We start from the raw sequence: 20,990 nt of genomic DNA, 5'->3' as shown, positions 1-20,990 counted from the left end.
GGATAACACAGCCATACAGTGACCGGATAAAAGGGTATAAGGGGGCACAGTACAGTGAATGACTAGGGGCACTGTACAGGGTGTGGTAAGAGGGAACAATGCAGGGTATAAGTGCACAGTATGGGGTGAGGGGCACAGTATGTGGTGGGGGCACAGTCACATGACCCTGTGACGTTAGAATATCCTTATGGTGAATGCGGTTCAGACGCCACCATAATGAGAGGCAGAGGAGTGAGACAGGGGCCCGGGGCCCAGGTTGGACAGGAGGGGTGGACACAGCAAGTAGGTGGAAGGGGCTCTGAGGGGGATTCATACAAGAATTAGGTGCAGGAGGTCTGTGCAGGGCAGCAATAGGAGATAGGAGGGTGGATCAGGAGCTCTGGATACATGAGGAAGGAAAGGAGACAGCAGGGGTTCCATGAGGATGAGATAGGACAGGATATGAAGGGGGGGGGGCAGGTGTCATGGAGACAAACTGCTTAATGAGGCAGTAAAACAACCAAATAGCATGAAGCTTCTGATATACAGCATCCAGCAGCAACTCAAAGAGTTCAACCTGCCCACCCTCCTGTCCCACAGAGAAGAGACAGTCACAGTGCAGACTCACAGACAGTGTTCACACTTCTGCTCCAGCCCTGCGGTCTCTCTCCTCAGGCAGCACGTCTTGTGTAGAGGGGGTGTGTCTAAGTCTCTGCAGCAGCCGGCCTCATGTGACTATCAGAGGGCCCACCAGAGGGGTACTGCGTAAGTAAAATGACAGCTGTGTCATTGATTGAAGTGCTCATAGCAGCTCAGTGGGCCCCCCCAGGAGCAGTGGGCCCCAGAACTTGCCCGGGTATGCCCACTGAGCTCCTCCCTGGCTATGTGCGGTGCTCTCACAGCCAAGAAGAAGAGAACCGCTCTAGTCTCCGCCTAGTTTAACCAAGTCGGCTAATTAGAATATAAGGCGCCGAAATCAACGGGGGACAACAGCAGATGAACTGGGGGTTTTGCCACCTGGACCTGTGTATTAGAACCAAGGAAACTATGTGAAAACCATGGGGCACGTTTATTAAGACCGGTGTTTTAGACGCAGGTCTTAATAAATCCCTAAGCTGGCAGTGGGTTCGCCAAAGTTCTGAAGAGGCACCAGTCTCTTCATAACTTCAGTGGATCCTCCACCAGTTCTAAATGTAAGACAGCTTCCTAGCTGACTTATATTTAGACCTTTTTTGACGCCGGAAACAGGCGTAGAAAATGGTAATCCTAACGGGCCTCCTGGTCCGTCCCCTTCCCCGCCACGCCCACTTATTTAGACCTGGTGTGAGCTGGGAGAAGTTACAGATTGCAGCACAACAAGCGGTTACACCACAATCTGTGCCTGAAATATGCCTAATATAGGCATATTTTAGCTTTATAAATGACCATTCATGTGTGTTAAAATATGTTACAAATATGTGTTACTTACCTGCACTAACTGTAGCAGTGTGTGTCTGCTCTGACCTTATAAGAGGAAGGCCAGCAGAAACTCTGGACTTTTATAGAGGAAAGCTGCATAGGATTGTGGAAGAAACTCTTTTATAAAAGGGCACAGCTGACCTGCAATCAGGGTAGTAGAACATTGTGGAAAGTCCTGATGCTACACTGTGGATACGCAACAGTCTGAAGGTTAAGGCTTGAGTTATACATATAAGGGCCCATTCAGACGGCCATAGTGCTTTGCGAATCTGCAATTTGAGGATCTTAAAAACACGGATACCGCCATGTGCGTTCCGCAATTTGCAGACTGCATATGGCCGCAACCATAATAGAAAATAACTATTCTTGTCCACAATTGTGGACAAGAATAGGACATGTTCTATCTTTTCCGCGGGGCCGTGGAATGGAACCACAGATGCGGACACCACATAGAGCCCCATTGAAATGAATGGGTCCGCACCTGTTCCGCAAAATTGTGGAACGGATGCGGACCCATTCAAACGGCTGTCTGAATGAGCCCTAAAGGACATTTTGCCATGTGATTGCTTTATGTTGAAAAGAAGAAATGTTTAAAATAAACTCCTTTGGATTTTAGTTTATCACTGAAGGCCTGAATGTCCTTTTGAAAATCCCATGCTGTACACTCTAGATGTGCAAAGCTGGTAGAGACATACCCCAAAAGACTTGCAGCTGTGATTGTAGCGAAAGGTGGTTCTACAAAGTATTGCCTCAGAAGGTCTGAATACAAATGCATGGCACACTGTTCAGATTTTTATTTATTTATTTATTTATTTTATTATTGGGGGAGGGTAATTACGTTACAGGATGGGAAGATAGTGCAGATAGAGACCTGGGGCAAGGTAATGGGACTGGTGGAGAAATGAAGGGATGGACTAGAACAGCTCAGAAGGAAAAGTGTAGGGTACAAAATATACATAAACCTCTTAAATGTATGTATACTAATTCCGGAAGCCTGACTAATAAAACTGGGGAACTAGAATTAGTGATGTGTGAGGAGGACTATGACATAGTGGGAATAACTGAGACATGGCTGGATGATAGCTATAACTGGGCGGTTAATGTACAAGGTTACAGTCTGTTTAGAAAGGATCGCCAAAACTGGAGAGGGGGAGGGGTCTGCCTTTATGTAAAGTCCTGTCTAAAGGCCACACTCCGGGAAGATATAAGTGAGGAACATGAACATGTGGAGTCACTGTGGGTAGAAATACATGGAGGCAAAAACAATAATAAATTACTAATAGGAGTTTATTATAAACCACGTAATATACCAGAGTCCACAGAAAATCGGCTACTAAACGATATAGACAAGGCGGCAAATCACAATGAGGTGGTTATGATGGGGACTTCAAATACCCAGATATAGACTGGGAAACTGAAACTTGTATATCTCATAAAGGAAACATGTTCTTGGCAATAACCAACTGGTTCAGGACCCGACTAGAGGGACGGCCATACTGGACTTAGTATTAACCAATAGACCTGACATAACAACAGACGTGCAGGTCAGGGGACTCCTGGGAAATAGTGACCATAAAGTAATAACCTTCCAATTATCATTCAAAAGAGTGTTTCTTCAGGGAAGAACATAAATACCAAACTTCAAAAAAGCTAAATTTAGCCAACTAAGAGATGCCATAGGCCTAACTAACTGGGACAAAGTCCTCAAAAATAAAAATATTGCCACAAAATAGGATATTTTTAAAAGCATCCTAAAATCTAATTGTGAGAGGTACATACCTTATGGGAATAAAAGGTTAAGGAACAAGAGAAAAACAATGTAGATAAATAGAACTGTAAAGAAAGCAATAAATGACAAAATCACTAAAACAGGAGAATAGCGAGGAAGCACTGAAAAACTATAAAGGAAAGAAATGTAATATGTAAAAAACAAATAAAAGCATCCAAACTAGAGACAGAGAGAGTAATTGCCAAAGAGAGAAAAACTAACCCTAAAATGTTTTTCAATTTTATAAATGGTAAAAAGTACAAATCTGAAGGTTTCGGCCCTCTACAGAGTAATGAGGGGGAAGTTGCAGAGAGCGATGAGGAGAAAGCAAAGTTATTAAATATTTTTTTCTCCGTTGTATTCACTGAAGAAAATAAACTGTCAGATGAAAGGCAGAATGTAAAAGTTAATTCCCCATTAAAAGTGCCCTGTCAGACCAAGGAAGAAGTACAGCGGTGTCTTAAAAAGGATTAAAATAGACAAATCACCAGGACCAGATGGCATACACCCCCATATCCTAAGAGAATTAAGTAATGTCATAGCCAGACCCTTATTTCTTATATTTAAGGACTCTATACTGACAGGGAGTGTTCCACAGGATTGACGCATAGCAAATGTAGTGGCAATATTCAAAAAGGGTCCAAAAACAGAGCCCGGAAACTTTAGGCCGGACGTTTAATATCTGTCGTGGGTAAACTGTTTGAAGGTTTTCTAAGAGATGCTATCTTGGAGTACCTCAAGGAAAATAAGCAAATAACGCCATATCAACATGGCTTTATGAGGTATCGGTCATGTCAAACTATTTTAATCAGTTTCTATGAGGAGGTAAGTTCTAGACTTGACAGTGGTGAATCAATGGAAGTCATATATCTGGACTTCTCCAAAGCATTTGACACTGTACCGCATAAAAGGTTAGTATATAAAATGAGAATGCTTGGACTGGGAGAAAATGTCTGTATGTCACTGTCACTAGTGGAGTACCACAGGGGTCAGAATTGGGCCCTATTGTCTTCAATATATTTATTAATGATCTTGTAGAAGGCTTGCATAGTAAAATATCAATTTTTGCAGATGACACTAAACTGTGTAAAGTAATTGACACGGAAGAGGACAGTATACTGCTACAGATGGATCTAGATAGATTGGAGGCTTGGGCAGATACAGTGGTTATTAAAAGTCTACACAGCCCTGTTAAAATGTCAGGTTTCTGTGATGTAAAAAAATTAGACAAAGATAAATAATTTCAGAACTTTTTCCACCTTTAATGTGACCTATAAACTGTACAACAATAAATATGGTTGCATAAGTGTGCACACCCTTAAACTAATACTTTGTTGAAGCACCTTTTGATTGTATTACAGCACGCAGTCTTTTTGGGTATGAGTCTATCATCATGGCACATTTTAACATGGCAAGATTTGCCCACTCTTCTTTGCAAAAACACTCTATTAAGAAACAGTGGTTTGTTCTGCACAAGAGTCCAAAAATGATGCGTTAATGGGGGCAGAATTCCTGTCTATATTTATACAAAGAAAAGTGTTGTCAGAAGAAACAGTGGTTTGTTCTTAAATTGAACAAGCCTGGAAAACATTTCCTGTTTATTTGGGAGCAACAGCAGTATAGTGTGGATGTGTAAAAAATTAAGGTATGTAGGGGTAATAGCGGCAGCAATAGTAGTGACAGCAGTAGCAGCACAACAGTAGCAGCACAACATGGAACAGAGCTAGGCAGTGTAAACATGATCACCCCTGGCTCTGACTTCTTCTAAAGTCAATAAAATGCATAGGGTGCAGCAGTTGAAGAGAGAGCAGTGCATCTAGGAGCAAGAGCAACAACCTTGTTTCCTATAGAGGCTCATTTCCATATATTAAAACATCATTTTTCTCAGCAATGTGGGCACGTAGGACAGCCAGTTGGTAGCTAAACACAGATGCCTTTAGCTACCAAGCACACATGCAACAGGCCAGCCAGTTTCAGGTACAAATCTGCTTTCAGATGACCCTTCTACAAACACACTGCACATTGGTATTGATAATTTACAATGGTAATAATGCAGTTTTTGCAGTAAAATATCTTTGCTTTTACACTGAATGTTATCTTGCAGTAATATACAATACATTCAATATGGGTGCAATAATGGCATTATTGCAATATTGCTTTTGTATGACAATGAATGGTATCTTGCAGTAATATACAATGCATTCAATAACACATAATGGCATTATTGCAGTATGGCTTTTTCTATAACAATGAATGGTATCTTGCAATAATGTACAACATGTTAAATAACAGTTATAACACAGGTATAATTACGGTATTATTGACGTATTGCTTTTGCTATTATAACAATGAACAGTCTCTTGCAGTGATATACAATGCATTCAATAACACAGGTATAATAATGGCGTTATTGCAGTATTGCTTTTGCTTTAACACTGAATGGGATCTTGCAGTAATATACAACTAATTCAATACTATGTATAATAATGACATTATTGCAGTATTGCTTTTGCTATATACACTGAATGGTGATATACAATGCATTCAATAACACATAATGGCACTATAAACATTTAAAACTTTTTTACAAAAAAAAAAGCTGCCTGATTGTTCATAGAGATAAAAATATGAGTTTCTTGCTTGATTTGGTAATGCTGAAGTTTCTAGCAAGCTGTGTGAAACAACCGAGACAGAGACCAGTCCCTCATTTTCTATGCTAATCTCTACCTGATAAAAATTGACCCTATTATATCATATGGCAAAAGTTGGCAGAAAAGGCTTCAATTTTCCCACCAGTATTGTAACTGGACCTCTGCTGATTGGCAAAGGGTTACCTTCATTGACAAGTCACGATTTCTGCTTCATCAATGGATCTTGGCTTGTCAGGTGAGAAAAATCAGACAGCACACTGCAACCATTGTAGTGAGAACACAATCTGTTGGTGGCAGTGTTATGATCTGGAGAATGTTATTGTGGCATTCCCTGGGCCTACTCATCCATGTGGAAGACACTCTCGACCGATTTGGGTATGAATCCATTCTTGCAAATCACGTACCGCCATACATGCTGATTGTCTTCCCTGGGGTGGATGCGATCTTCCAGCAAAACAATGTGACATGCCACATGGCTAGAAATGTCCAACATTGATTAAAAGAGCATGACCAAGACTTCTGAATAATACCCTGGACACCTAGATCCCCAGACTTGAACCCAATTGAGCATCTGTGGTCATGTTTGCTCTATGAATATTATGAAAAAGACCGCGCAGCTCCTAAAGCCACAATTGGCGTTTCTTCTTTTTTTGTTGATTAAAAGATAAAAAACTATGCACCAATTTGTCTTTAATATTTGGGGCTTTTCTAAAGGTTATAGTAGGTTTTTCTGGGATTTTACCTATTAAAGACAAATTGGTGCATAGTTTTTTACCTATTAATCAAAAAAAAAAAAGAGGAAACACCAATTCACACATGGTGCAGTTTTTGTGCACCTTGCAAGACCCGTAGAGATAGTGTCTAGAAGTAAAGGAATTTGTGTTAAAGTAGAAGGTGAAGCGTCATGCGAATGTATGGGGGTGATCTACATGCTGGAGTGCCCTTGCGGCATCCAGTACGTAGGGAGGACCCTGAGAAAACTCAAAACACATGTGCAAGAACATATACTCAATATTAAAAAAGGGGTGGAGACGCATAGTGTGTCAGCTCATTATAAAAAAAAAGTACCGTATATACTCGAGTATAAGCCGACCCGAATATAAGCCGAGGCCCCTAAAGACTAGGGTCACTGCCATCCACATATCCCCCTCCCCTAAACAGTGCCATCCACAGATCCCCCCTCTCCTAAACAGTGCCATCCACAGATCCCCCTCCCCTAAACAGTGCCATCCACAGATCCCCCTCCCCTAAACAGTGACATCCACAGATCCCCCTCCCCTAAACAGTGCCATCCACAGATCCCCCTCCCCTAAACAGTGACATCCACAGATCCCCCTCCCCTAAATAGTGCCATCCACAGATCCCCCTCCCCTAAATAGTGCAATCCACAGATCCCCCCTCCCCTAAACAGTGCCATCCACAGATCCCCCTCCCCTAAACAGTGCCATACACAGATACCCCTCCCCATAGCAGTGCCATCCACAGATCCCCCTCCCATAGCAGTGCCATCCACAGATCCCCCTCCCATAGCAGTGCCATCCACAGATCCCCGACGCCCCCAGGAGTACATTTATAAACTAATCAGTAACTTTAACTTTAATCATTGCTGATCTCTTTACTTGGATACGTTACTCTGTCTTAGCTTCGGTAACAGCAGTAAGTACGTGCGGGCGGCGCTCACTCACTGCCGTCACGTGCGGGCGGCGCTCACTCACTGACGTCATGTGCCTGCGCCGCCAGGCGCGTGACGTCAGTGAGTGAGCGCCGCCCCCCCGCACTGCCTGCTATTGCCTCTGTGTCGGCCCGGCCCTGCCGCGCGGATGTCCTGGGAGCTGACCGGAGCAGCTGTAAAGGTAGTAACAGCTTCTCTGGCCCCCAACATGTCATGGTCTGTATTATGGCAATGTAAGTTGCCATAATACAGACCTAGACTCGAGTATAAGACGAGGGGGCTTTTTGAGCACAAAAATATGTGCCAAAAAACTTGTCTTATACTCGAGTATATACGGTACATACAAAAAATCCAGAAGGTTTAAAATTTGTGAGTTTGGAGAAAGTATTGACAAAGTGGAGAGGGGAGGATCCTATTGCAAAAATTAATAAGAAGGAGGTGGAATGGATCTATCGCCTCGGCACTCTGCAACCCACCGGATTTAATGTTGAGTTTGACATCAAGACTTGGATTAAATGAAATATGGAGGAATGTAGAACTTGGGATCTAACCTGTAATAGAGATTTATGTCTGTGGGGATTTATCGTGTGATTAGAATAGAAGGATCGGAGGTATCAATGGGATTTAAGCACCATGCAACTGTTTAAAAGGAGCTGAGAGGAGAGTTGAAATAATAGAGAAAGTAGGCTATTTAATTGCTGGGTCTGAAAAAATAATGAAAAGTGTTTTTGATTGGGTATGGCTATGTGGACAAGATAAGCTCATGAGATGATTATGCTGTGATTTGTATGATGGAAATGAGAGAATATGTATGCAATATTCTTTTTTTCTATATTTTTTATGTTTTTAATCGACTCATTCTAATTAAAAAAGGCGTCTCTTAGGAGGTATTAGTGACAACGCCCATACCATCATAAAAGGGAGCAAGGAACGATCCCCGGGTCGGGCAGGTGGAGAAAAAGATGCACCATTTGATTTTACATGCATTCATTTGTTTTAAGCTTTGTAAGTACAATAAAAAAAAAGCCTGATCATAAGAACCCTTGCGGTACTTCACTATGTTGGGTTGTCTTGCTTATATTTAGGAGACAAGAAGTCAGACTGGAGAGGAAGTCCCGTTGTTTATCCAGTGATCAATTGCATCGAAAATAGGCTGTCTGTGTGCCTTTGAATACTGATACTTCCATTGTGGATTTAGGAGCTGTGCGGTCTTTTGCATAATATTCAGGACTAAGTGTGAACGCTAACCTACCTCACCATAGGACTACTGCGCTCTAGGAGGAATTGCGTTTTAAGAGTTTGTTTTACTTTATTTTCATATTTGTATTTTTTTGTGTGTTGATTATAAGATGTTTGCTCTATGGATCCTCCCCCATGCACCCTCCAGCAGCTATGGGATGCACTGCAGTCACCATGGCTTCAGATACCTTTGACAACCTAACAGGATCTTATTGAGTCACTTTCAGTCCGTCTAGCTGCTGTCTGTGCTACACATGGTGGGTACAGTGGATATCAGCTAGTGGTCATAATAATGTGACTCTACTGTGTATATAAGGTATATGTCACGTGAACGCTGCAGCCAGTCACTCAGTGGTCTAATGCTGGGGACAGTGATTGGCTGAAGCAGTGCTGTTCTGTACACCTGCACGCTACTGTGTAAGTCACAGGGTCAGTGATGTGCAGCTGTACATGATGTTACCACTGCAACCATTCACTGTCCACAGCATTAGACTACTGAGGATAGTGACTGGCGGCAATCTGTATTTGCTACAACCCAACAATTACGCAAAATAAAAAATCATAGTATACTCACCCATTTCTTCAGCGTCATTATCTGTGGCTCTGGTCCGATCCTGCTGCCACTGCTTGTTTACAAAGGCAGCAGTAATGTGCCCACACAGTATATGGCATGTAATGCCATATACTGTGTGGGCACATTACTGCTGCCTGTAAACAAGCAGTGGCAGCAGGATCGGACCAGAGCCACAGATAATGACGCTGGAGAAATCGGTGAGTATACTATGATTTTTTATTTTGCGTAATTGTTGGGTTGTAGCAAATACAGATGTTGCAGGCAATTGAAGGTGTTTGCTCAAAGCATTTAGTTTAGATAACACGTCTCATAAAGCATGTGTGTTAACTCCAGGGCCGGACTGGCCTGCCGGGATACCGGGAAATTTCCTGAGTGCCGCAAGGCCGCGGCCCTGGTGACAAGTGGGGGTGGACGGCGGCAGGGCACAGGGAGATGAGCGCTTCCATCCTCAGGACGGCGATACAGATGTCTATGCTACGGCAGGGGGAGGGAGAGGTGTGTCCCTTCCTGTTCCACTGATAGGCTGCCAGCAGCCTATCAGAGGCCAATGCAGGCGGCGCGATGACATCATCACGCCGCCTGAGCCGTATAGAGAGGGACACAGGCCGGAAGAGGCCTGCATTGCATCGCTGGAGGTAAGTGTAAGTGTTTTTTTTTTATTTATTTTTTATATAGGTACAATACTGGATCATGATAAGTGGGAGCTACTGACACATAAGGACAACTACTGGCACATAATAAGGGGGGATACTGGCACATGATATGGGGGCTATTGGCACATGATATGGGGGCTATTGGCACATGATAAGGGGGATAATGGCACATAAGGGGGCTACTGGCACATAAGGGGGGCTACTGGCACATGATAAGGGGCGGCTACTGGCACATAAGGGGGCTACTGGCACATAAGGAGGGCTACTGGCACATGATAAGGAGGCCACTGCCACATAAGGGGGGCTACTGACCCATGATAAGGGGGGCTACTGGCACATAAGGGGGGCTACTGGCACATGGGGGGCTATTGGCACATGATAAGGGGGCTACTGGCACATGATAAGGGGCGGCTATTGGCACATAAGAGGGACTACTGGCACATAATAAGGGGTGGTTACTGGCACATAATAAGGGGGGCTACTGGCACATGATAGGGGGGCACTCTGGCTACTGGCACATGATATGGGGGGGCTCTGGCTGCTGGCACATGATGGTGGGGGGGGGCTCTAATTACTGGCACATGATTGGGGGGCATCTATTGGGACACTTATTACTGGCAGATTATTGGGTGGCACTATAGGGGCATCTACTGAGGCTAAAAAGAAGGTGTTATTGGGGGCTCTGTATAGGGGCATTTTATACTGGGACACATTATGGTGGGTACTTTATATTGGCACATTATGGGAACATTAGCTCAACTGGGGGCATTACAAAGGGGTATGTTTTGCACATTATAAGGAGAATTATTACTACTGGGGGGGGGGGCATTATGGTCGGCTTTATTACTCCCCCATGGTATGACCCCCTAGTAGCAGCACCAGCCTCTCCCTGCTCTGCTAACCCTCTGCCCCTTCTCCAAATCCTTATTATGAAATCACAACATCAGCTCCACCGAGCCCCCGGCCAAAGTGTTGAAGTGGTGTCCGAGATTCCCAAGGGCCAAGCCAAGTAACTGTTAGTTTTCATGTGAAATATGTTTGTTTGTAGTTGATCTTTATTATCGATTTCACATTGCAGATATATATATTTTTTTGCAGCATATGGGTGAGATTTTATAAATATTTTATTATTTGGTCGAAAGGTTCATTGGGGGGGATTGTAACAGGACTGCCGAAGAATATCTAAAATAGCTGGTCAAGTAAAATGTTGCATGCAACAATCATTAAATAGGGGGCCAACAAAAAAGGGGCGGGTCAAAGGGCGTGGTAAAACACTGTCTGAGCATGCTGAGAGTTGTAGCTTTGCAACAGTTGGAGGCATCCTGGTTGGGAAAACACTGTGATAATATGAACAATGGGGGTTCTACAAAAGAGCTATCATGGGGCAAAGTTCATATTCGTGTTTACACACGTGTTTTAAAATGAATGCTTTCTCCTATTATAAACAAGTAAATAATGACGCAATGCTGTGGGGCTGGTATGCAACTTTTTCCAGGGCTGATTTTTATCCCCAGTCCGGCCCTGGTTAACTCTACTACATCTGCAGTCCTTAAAGGGTCACTCCAGCCAAAAACTAAAAATGAATCCTTTGACCAAAGTCATGGACAATGGTCTACCTCCAAAGGAGGCAGAACATGCAGCTCCTATGGGGTCCAAGGAGAAGGTGGGCTTGCTAAGCACTAAAGGTCCTGCCCCCTAATTACATTAATATAGGCTTGTGTCCAGAGTGCCTGTCATCAGTGCAGAAAGCTAAAGGACATGTGATGATGTCAGCACAGGTCCTGCACCATCTAGTAAAGCAACTGCCAGGACCTGTGATGACAAAGCAACTGCCAGGACCTGTGATGACATCTAGCAAAGGTATATCTGCCAGGACCTGTGATGACATCATCAGAGGTCCTTGAACCCTCAACAGCATGGAGAAGAACTGCAAGATAAGATCTCCATTGAGTCTTGAATGAACTGGGTAAAAGAAGGAACTCCGATTTTTTTTTTTCTTCCTTTGCGCCCCCCATTCCCTTTTTTTTTTTTACGCAGAAGAAGGACCTTATGCTTCATTAATTCTTATACCTCAAAAGTGCAACATTATAAGGCCTCCTGCACACAAACGTGTTTGCGGATCCGCAATACACGGGCGCTGTTCTGTGGCATTCCACATCACAGATGCGGACCAATTCAATTCAATGGGTCCACAAATCCGGAGATGTGGAATGGTGCGGAACGGAAACACGGAACGGAACCCTATGGAAGAACATGTCCTATCTTTTTGCGGAACAGGTGGATCGCAAACCCATTAAAGTGAATGTGCAGGATGCCTAACTGAGTACCTCATATCCCACTCATATGTAGTATTTCAGACAACTATAACCCCCAAAACCTCATATACCTTACACAGTGGCCATAATGTATAACTGACCACACATATCTGTACACTGCTATACATACTATATACCTGTTTCCACTGCATCTATTATACCTTGTACCTCACATATCCATACACTGCTGTACATACTATTTATCTTTACACACTGCATCTATTATAGTTCGTGCCACACATATTAGACGGCTTCTCTGGTGGTCTTCACCATGGGAGTGCATATGGATTGGCGCTTTTTCCTATAGTGGGCAAGCGCAACCACCACTTCTGGATTGCAGGGTGGTTGTAACCATGGAAACAAGCAGTGTATAATGTAATGGGAAAATGAATCAAGCCAGCTAAGGAGGTACTATAGGCAATCATGATACGTTGTAGTAACGTTGTCTGCATGATAAATGCCATTTGCTGAAGTGAGACAAATGATGATAATTGCCATCAAAGTGATCTAGTCAAGTAACACCAGTTTTAAAAAAATCACGGACACATCAATTTTTTTTTCACGGACACAGGAAAAAGTGAACTATTTTAGGGACTGTCCAGAAATGTCTGCGAGGTTGGCAACCCTGTTGCTGTCTAGTATTTACTGTTTTACACTAGATGGATTTTTGGAGGCTGAGAGATCCTTCAAGCAGAGAAAATGGAACTATAGGATGTTAAAGGTGAGAATTATAATGTTTTTCTAATTTTCTCAATCAGATAATACTAAATGAGGGATCAATGTTTCATGTCATTTAGTGTCTTCTGTCCTGCTTATGTCGCCCCAGTGTCAATACCAGATCTCACTTATCTACAGCAGTATACAATCTACCATACCTTTTTCTCTGGCACCAGCAGCCTTGTCACTCTGTGTGCATTCAATGCATAGATTGATAACATTTCTCGCAGACGTCACAAGTACTAGATACAGTGTAAATTGCATTTTAAAGGGAAGTGCATCTTCATGCAGCATATTAGCACTCCCTATATAAGTGTGTATTCATAGAACGCTGTCAGTCTCGGAGAGTTGCGTAAGGGGGAAGTCTTACGTTCAGAAAGAGCAGATGTCTAAACGGGAAACATCCCATTATATATTAGCATGGTAATAAATCAATTAAAGCTAAACAACTGCTGTTAAAATATTACTAGGCTGCTTCTTGTATTGCTATAGTAAGGCTACTTTCACATTAGCGCTTTTTGCGGATCCGTCATGGATCTTCAAAAACGCTTCCGTTACCATAATACAACCACATGCATCCGTCATGAACGGATCCGGTTGTATTATGTCCTCTATAGCCATGACGGATCCGTCACGAACACAATTGAAAGTCAATGGGGGACGGATCAGTTTTCTATTGTGTCAGAGAAATCTTGCTCTGCACCACATCGCGGACAGAAAAACGCTGCTTGCATTCTGTCCGCGATGGGAGCGCAACCAAATGGAACGCATTTTGGAGCATTCCGTTTCGTTCAGTTCAGTTTTGTCCCCATTGACAATGAATGGGGACAAAACTGAAGCGTTTTCTTCCGCTATTGAGATCCTATGACGGATCTCAATAGCGGAATTGAAAACACTAATGTGAAAGTCGCCTAAGTTGTATTTTAGCAATTTGGATAACCCATCTTATAGATGCAGACAGTTTTGAAGAAATGGCAGTAACAGAAAGCGCAGGGATCACAGCAGGGTGGTGCAGGTGGCTTACAGCTAGATTTAAGAGGCACACAGTTGGGAGGTGGTGTCCATGTCTTCTTCTTTTCAGGAACATCCTTTTTCTGCAATGCAAGTATTAAAAACAATTTCAGCAAAAACAAACAAACTTGTTAGCCTATACAAAATTTCAAGTTGTGCAATACAAGAAATACAAGAGTGCAAGATTTTTTGTATGAGTTCTCATTCTAGCATAACTACCCCCCCCCCCCCCCAGCTGAAGGACCTGTCTTCGCTCGGGTATATTTAATCTATTTCATTTAATGTTTGTGTGTGTTGTTAAAATATATCAACACTGTCCACTATAACAGTGACATCTATAGCACCCCACCCTCTTAACAGTGACCTCCATAGCCCCCCACCCCTTAACAATGACCCCCTCCCACAGTGCCCAGTCCCTTAAAATTGGACCTCCACAGCAGCCCACCCCCTTAACTTTGACCTTTACAGCAACCTTCCCCTTTAACAGTGAGTTTCACAGCACACCACCCCCTTAACAGTGACCCCCACAGGGGCCCGCTCCTTAACAGTGGTCTTTACAGCAATCTGCCCCTTAACACTGATCTCCATAGCGGACCATCCCCTTAACTTTGACCTCCACAGCAGCCTGCCCCTAGGGTGGCCAGAGGTCCAATTTTAGGCCGGACAGTCCGGCTTTCAGACTCCCTGTCCTCTGTCTGGTGCAGGGCCTGGACGGACACAGGGATGTTCTTTTGAACCGCTCACTCTCAGCACTGTGCTGTCTGAGTGTGAGCTGCAGGAAGAAAGTCACCGTTCCTCCCACCCCTGCAGCTGACAGAAGTTGATTTTTACCTTTATTTTTTCAATCCCCATTGGCTGAGAAGTGGGAGGGGGCGTGGTCTAACCGGATCATGGGCGTGGCTTAGAGGGACCTGGGGGTGGGGTTTTAAGTTTGTCTTTTGAGGGACACATTGTGGCAGGGAGCGTGTCTGGGCTCCTTCCTGCAAGAGTGACGCCCCTCTGGGCACCTTACTGGCTCATTTGCATACCAAATAAACTGGATTTTCAGAGGATAAAAACATCTATTGCTGGAAAAAAGGCACATCTTGAGATAAGGTACTAAGTGCTATTAGGCCATGGCTTTACTTCAATAGCGATTATCCTGGTGACAGATTTCCTTTAAAGCTCTCCTACAGCAGTGAAGAAAAATGGCTGGGTTGTTATGGAAACCTGGAGTAAAACTGTGCATGTGGAGGCTAACGGCCTGCGAGCTTCTATTGGCTGATATGGGTCATGTGACCAAGCTTCTATTGGCTAATGTATTTTTTGGGAATATCTCAGGAATGGTACTTCCTAGAGAGCTGAGACCTGGTTTAAAACATTTCCAGACACATGATGTACCTGTGCGCCAAATTTTGTGATTGTAAATGCGACGGTGCGGATTCCTTTAGCGGACATACATACACACATACACTCAGCTTTATATATTAGACTAGAAAAGTTTTAAGCTAATTATGACATTTGAAACTAGGTAATATCAGCCTGTCAGTGTATGTTTTTGGGACTAAAAGTTTATTATAGCAAACTACTGGGCTGGATTTCTCCATGTATAGTATCTGCATGAATATGCAAAATAGTTTTTTTAGCAGGATATATAAACGAGAGATGTGCAAACCACTCCAGATATGGTTCAAATTTTTTTAAAAAGCTTGCTTCGGACCCGAATCAATTTGGACAGAACTGAAGCTACTTCAATTGACCCGAACATTGGTATTTAACACCGTCTAGTCTTTTTTTTAGCAAGACTTGTTATCTCTTTTGTTATCTCCCCCCCCTCCCCGCATCGGCACTAGAGATGTCGCGAACATAAAATTTTCCGTTCGCGAACGGCGAACGCGAGTTTCCGCAAATGTTCGCGAACGGGAAAACCGGGCGAACCGCCATAGACTTCAATAGACAGGCGAATTTTAAAACCCACAGGGACTCTTTCTGGCCACAATAGTGATGGAAAAGTTGTTTCAAGGGGACTAACACCTGGACTGTGGCATGCCGGAGGGGGATCCATGGCAAAACTCCCATGGAAAATTACGTAGTTGACGCAGAGTGTGGTAAGTTGAATTCGCAATGCGATTAATATAACCTGCATTAATCGCATTGCGATTACAACTTAGATCTGAGTTCCTAATGGTTGTATTGCTAGAATTGACGAATATAACGAATATAGCACTATATTCTCAATCTTCGTTATATCCTAGCAATACAACCATTAGGAACCCAGCTCTAAGTTGAATTCGCAATGCGATTAATATAACCTGTATTAATCGCATTGTGATTACAACTTAGGTCTGAGTTCATAATGGTTGTATTGGTCGCGCCGTCACGTGGTAAAGGGGGGTGGGGGTGTGACTCACTGCAGCCTGGTGGAGTGGTGGGGCGCCGCGGCAGCTGCCCTGCAGGAGTCTCTGGTGCCGGGAGGAGGAGGTAGCTAGAGCGGCTCTGACTTTATAGACCAAATTATTTTAATAATACCCCAATAATAATAAGTTAATAACCTAACCCCATTCATAAATTACTGTGGATTATTATAGAGATGGCCCCAGGCCAGGAGACATAAGGGGTTGGGTTGAACTGTGGGCGGGGGCCACCCGGCCACATTTACTAATCTTTGCTCAGGGGGGCCCTCATAAATATAGACCCACATGTTGTGGACTGGTCATTTTTACTAAGGAATATAGTTTAAACGTTTATGTGCAAAAGAGAAAATAAGAAGTCAGCTCCAATCAGATATCTGCACATAGACCAAGACTCTGGGTCTATGCAGATATCTGATTGGAGCTGACTTAGTGACTTCTTTTTTTTTTCTCTATTTCTTTATTATGGCTTCGGTCTGGTAGGGGGGGGCAGGGGTGACACCATTTTCTACCGCACTGGGTGATTTAGTAAAAACGCCACTGTAACCATTAGGAACCCAGCTCTAAGTTGAATTCGCAATTGCGATTAATATAACCTGTATTAATCGCATTGTGATTACAACTTAGATCTGAGTTCCTAATGGTTGTATTGCTAGAATTGACGAATATAATGAATATAGCACTATATTCTCAATCTTCGTTATATTCTAGCAATACAACCATTAGGAACCCAGCCCAAGTTGAATTCGCTAAGCGATTAATATAACCTGCATTAATCGCATTGCGATTACAACTTAGTCAAATTTGTGACACTGCAGCTTCAGAATGAATCTAAGATGGATGCTGTCCCTAAAATGGATGCTGTCCTTGCTATTTGAAAGGAGGTGGGAGGGTCTGGGAGGGAGGGTATGCTGATTGGCTGGAATGTGTCTGCTGACTGTGAGGTACAGGGTCAAAGTTTGCTCAATGATGACGTATAGGGGGCGGACCGAACATCGCATATTTTCGCCTGCCGCGGCGAACGCGAACAAGCTATGTTCGCCGGGAACTATTCGCCGGCGAATAGTTAGGGACATCTCTAATCGGCACATGTGTTTTTCTTTTCCATATTCCAAAGCTTCCAAAGATTGTCCCTTGTCAGGGGAAGATGGTGTTTAAATACACATGGTGTTATGGGGTCAGAATGCCTGTCTATACGAGACGGACAAGTGTTGATTGTCAGAAGAAAACATAGCTCGTTGTGAACAAGCCTGAAAATAATTCTCCCTTTTAATTGGGAGCAGCAGCAGTGCAGTGTGGTTGTTGAAAGGGTAGGATAATAAAAGGCACATGGCCGCAATGGTAGCGGCAGCAGAAGCAGCATAGCATGGAACATATAAAGCAGTAGGTCAGCTGTGGGTAGTAGTAGTAATAGTAGTAGTAGTAGTGATAGTAGTGGCAGTAGGTGATTCACAATGAGGGGCAGCAGCAGTAGCCACATGGTCCATGTTGGCAGGCAGGCAGCAGCGCGATGGCGGCAGAAGCAGTCTTATGGAAGATGATAGTCGACAGGCCGCAGCAGTGGCATGATGGCGGTAGTGGCATGATGGAGGGAGCAGCAGCAGCTCTACAGGACATGATGGTCAGCAGGCTTCAGCAGTGGCATGATGATGGTGGTGGCATGATGGAGGTAGGCAGGCAGCAACAGTGGCAAGATGGGGCATCATCAGTAAGACCAGATCTATTCATCGGCCTCAGTTGGAGGAGTCTGAAAATCCTTCCGAATCCAGGCTTGGTTCATTTTGACAAAAGTGATGTTTTGGACACTGGCAGAAGACAACCTGGTCCGTTTGGGTGTCACCACCTCCCCCTCATTCCCACAGTGCTGATAACCATGTCCGAGATGACAATGGAAAATGGTCAAGAAAGAAGAAAGAGATCGTGCTGTGCCAGTTCGGCCACTGTTCCAGTCTGTCTGCTCAGAAATCCAGGCCGGATTGTAGGTAGGCCTGAACCTGGGCATTGAGGACTGGCCTCAGCCTGGCATGGCACGTGGAAAAACTTCTCCATCATGTTGAGGAGACTGAAATGGCTACTGCTGCTACTTCTGCTGCGGCTCCTGCTGCTTGTGGCGGCTCGATAGGGGGGGACAACTCTGCGGGGGGCCTCTTTTTCGGACACGCTAGCGGCAGGCATTTGCTTGCCATAAGAGAGCTCCACTGAAAGTCTTCTCACGAGCTGCAAGGAAGATGAGCAGGTGGACCACTGTGACTCTTAGTTCCATAGCACAGTGTCAGTCTCTAAAGTAACCTCTACATCATCCTGCTGTGACTGAGAGGAGGACATTCTCATCCTCTTTATCCTCTACGATAATGTTGCGCCTTTCCAAAGCAGGTATAACGGAAGCTTACTACTACTACTACTATTAATTCTGGCTGGCTGGCTAGCTGGTGATACTACTAGCCACTTTCTGGCTCTGGGTCATTCGTTGGAAACCCTTTGGTAGCCCTGTCATTTTTGGGCCTCACAGATAATGTGTGCTACCCTTTGTATTGGTGTAATAAACATGTATATGCTGGTTTTAATCATTTTCACCAACCCCCAATTATTTATGTGGAGACAGAAATAAATGGAAATGGATTTAAGCCTAAATTCGTTATCACGCACAGATAATTTTGTGCGCTACCCTGTGTATTGGTGTAATACTCATGTATATGCTGGTTTGAATAAATTCAACAGCCCCAAAAAAAATTATTGGAACCATGTGGAAACAGAAATAAATTGAAACAGATTTAGGCCTAAATTTATCACCCACAGATAATGTTGTGCACTAGCCTAAGTATTGGTCTAGTGATCACCTATATGCTGGTAATTATATTGAACAACCACCCAAAAAATGGAACCATGTTGAGAATAAAATAAACAGAAAGAGATGATTGAGGCCTGATGCTTAATTGTCACTTTCCAGAGGACAGGGCAGACCTCCAGAACGTCTTGCAAACAGGACACAGGCAGAAACAGACCAGGGACCAAAAAAATACTTTATTACGCATGTAATAAAGGAACATGGCAGTAAAAGAAAAAGCAGGAAATAGTGGTAGCACTACAACTGAACCAAGTGCACTGTCAAGGCAGGAAGCCAAACCCAGAGGGTGGAGAACCAGCGAGCCCCGTTCTTCACAGAGCCCCTGCTGTTGGGGATGAACTTGGCCAAGGGCTCACTGGCTGCACCTCGAGATAGGTCCTGGTACACTTGGCCGCAAACCTGCAGAGAACCACAGACAACAACAGGACTGGAACCCAAACAAACACAGGACATGGAACAGACAAGACAAACGGGAACCAGCACACAAGCAGATGTCTGGACCCTATGCGAAACAGAAGCATGGCTGTCACAGGTAGAGTAGCACACAGACTAGAGATCCTCCCTCTGAAGAACCCAGGAGCCCTCTCACAAAGGCAGGAGATACACAGGACAGGAACAGAAGCAGTAAGGCACCGCAGGACAGACATGGAATAGATTGGATCATAAACAGTTAGGCACTGCCAGGCTAGACATGGACCAGACAGGATCAGAAGCAGTTTAGCACTGCCAGGCAAAACAAGGGCAAGGCATGGACAAGGATATGGACATGGACAAGGATATAAAATCAATGCTTTACCAGGCAACACCACACAGAAGGGCAGATGGAAAAAAACCCTGGTTCAGCAGCAACGGACTACACATAGCAAGGCACAAGACAGACTGACCCCCCTGGGTGTCAGTCTGTCTTGTCCTAGAATTGTTGCCGGATAGATTGGCCTGCACCTCCATATTTATATTTGGCCTGATATGCTGCAATTGTTATACACACATATATATATATATATATATATATATATAATCCAGAAAAGTAGGCGGCACTCCGAGAATGGTGCGATACTGCGTTTGCGCAGTGGAATACAAACAACGCGGAACAACGGCATGGCAGGTTTCTTCTTGTCCCTCTTGTATGTTTTTTCGATCGTTTCCCCATCCTCTCTGCTATGTCTCCTTACAGTTTATCACATCACAGTGCACTATTGGGCGGATCGACTCTGTAATTGATCGGTACAGTTTGTGATTATGGATACACTGTCTACAAATATGTATATCACTAATGATTTCTATATGCAAAAAAATATTTTTCTCATGTATGCTTCAATGTATGTACATTTGGTTTCTCTTTTTTTCTTTTTGGATATATACACTGTTGGTATTGGCTGATCATGTTTTGTAACACACCCACTGGGTGGAGTGTGGTCACATGTTGAACATGCTAATTAATTCACCTGTATATAATGTTGTGATTTGAGTTGTTACTTTGCTTGAAAAAGGTTCTAGTGAAGAACCGAAACGTTGCACCACCTGGGTGAATAAAGTTCACTTGTCATCTTTCTCGGAGTGCCGCCTACTTTTCTGGATTACATATTGGGGTAAGAAGCCTAATCCCCTGGATACGTGCACCCTCTTTTTCTTTGATTGTGTTCCAGTGCCGCCATTTTTCCTGTGTATATATATATATATATATACAGTATATATATACAGTACAGACCAAAAGTTTG

At 43.8% G+C, this 20,990-nt stretch overlaps 1 protein-coding gene across 1 annotated transcript in view; it reads right to left on the bottom strand.

Annotated features, from left to right (window-relative positions):
• Positions 1–13,949: 13,949 nt before the first annotated feature.
• The window catches only part of LOC121005208 (agouti-signaling protein-like), a 112,155-nt gene continuing 105,114 nt past the window's right edge, over positions 13,950–20,990 (bottom strand). Inside the window, exon 4 of the mRNA XM_040437803.1 lies at positions 13,950–14,120. Coding sequence (XP_040293737.1) covers positions 13,950–14,120 — 171 coding nt within the window. The remainder of the gene's footprint in view (positions 14,121–20,990) is intronic.

The sequence above is a fragment of the Bufo bufo genome, chromosome 6 (genome assembly GCF_905171765.1).
Source record: "Bufo bufo chromosome 6, aBufBuf1.1, whole genome shotgun sequence".
NCBI lineage: Eukaryota > Metazoa > Chordata > Amphibia > Anura > Bufonidae > Bufo > Bufo bufo.
The sequence above is the reverse complement of the archived record's forward strand: the minus strand, read 5'-3'. Positions and strand labels throughout refer to the sequence as shown.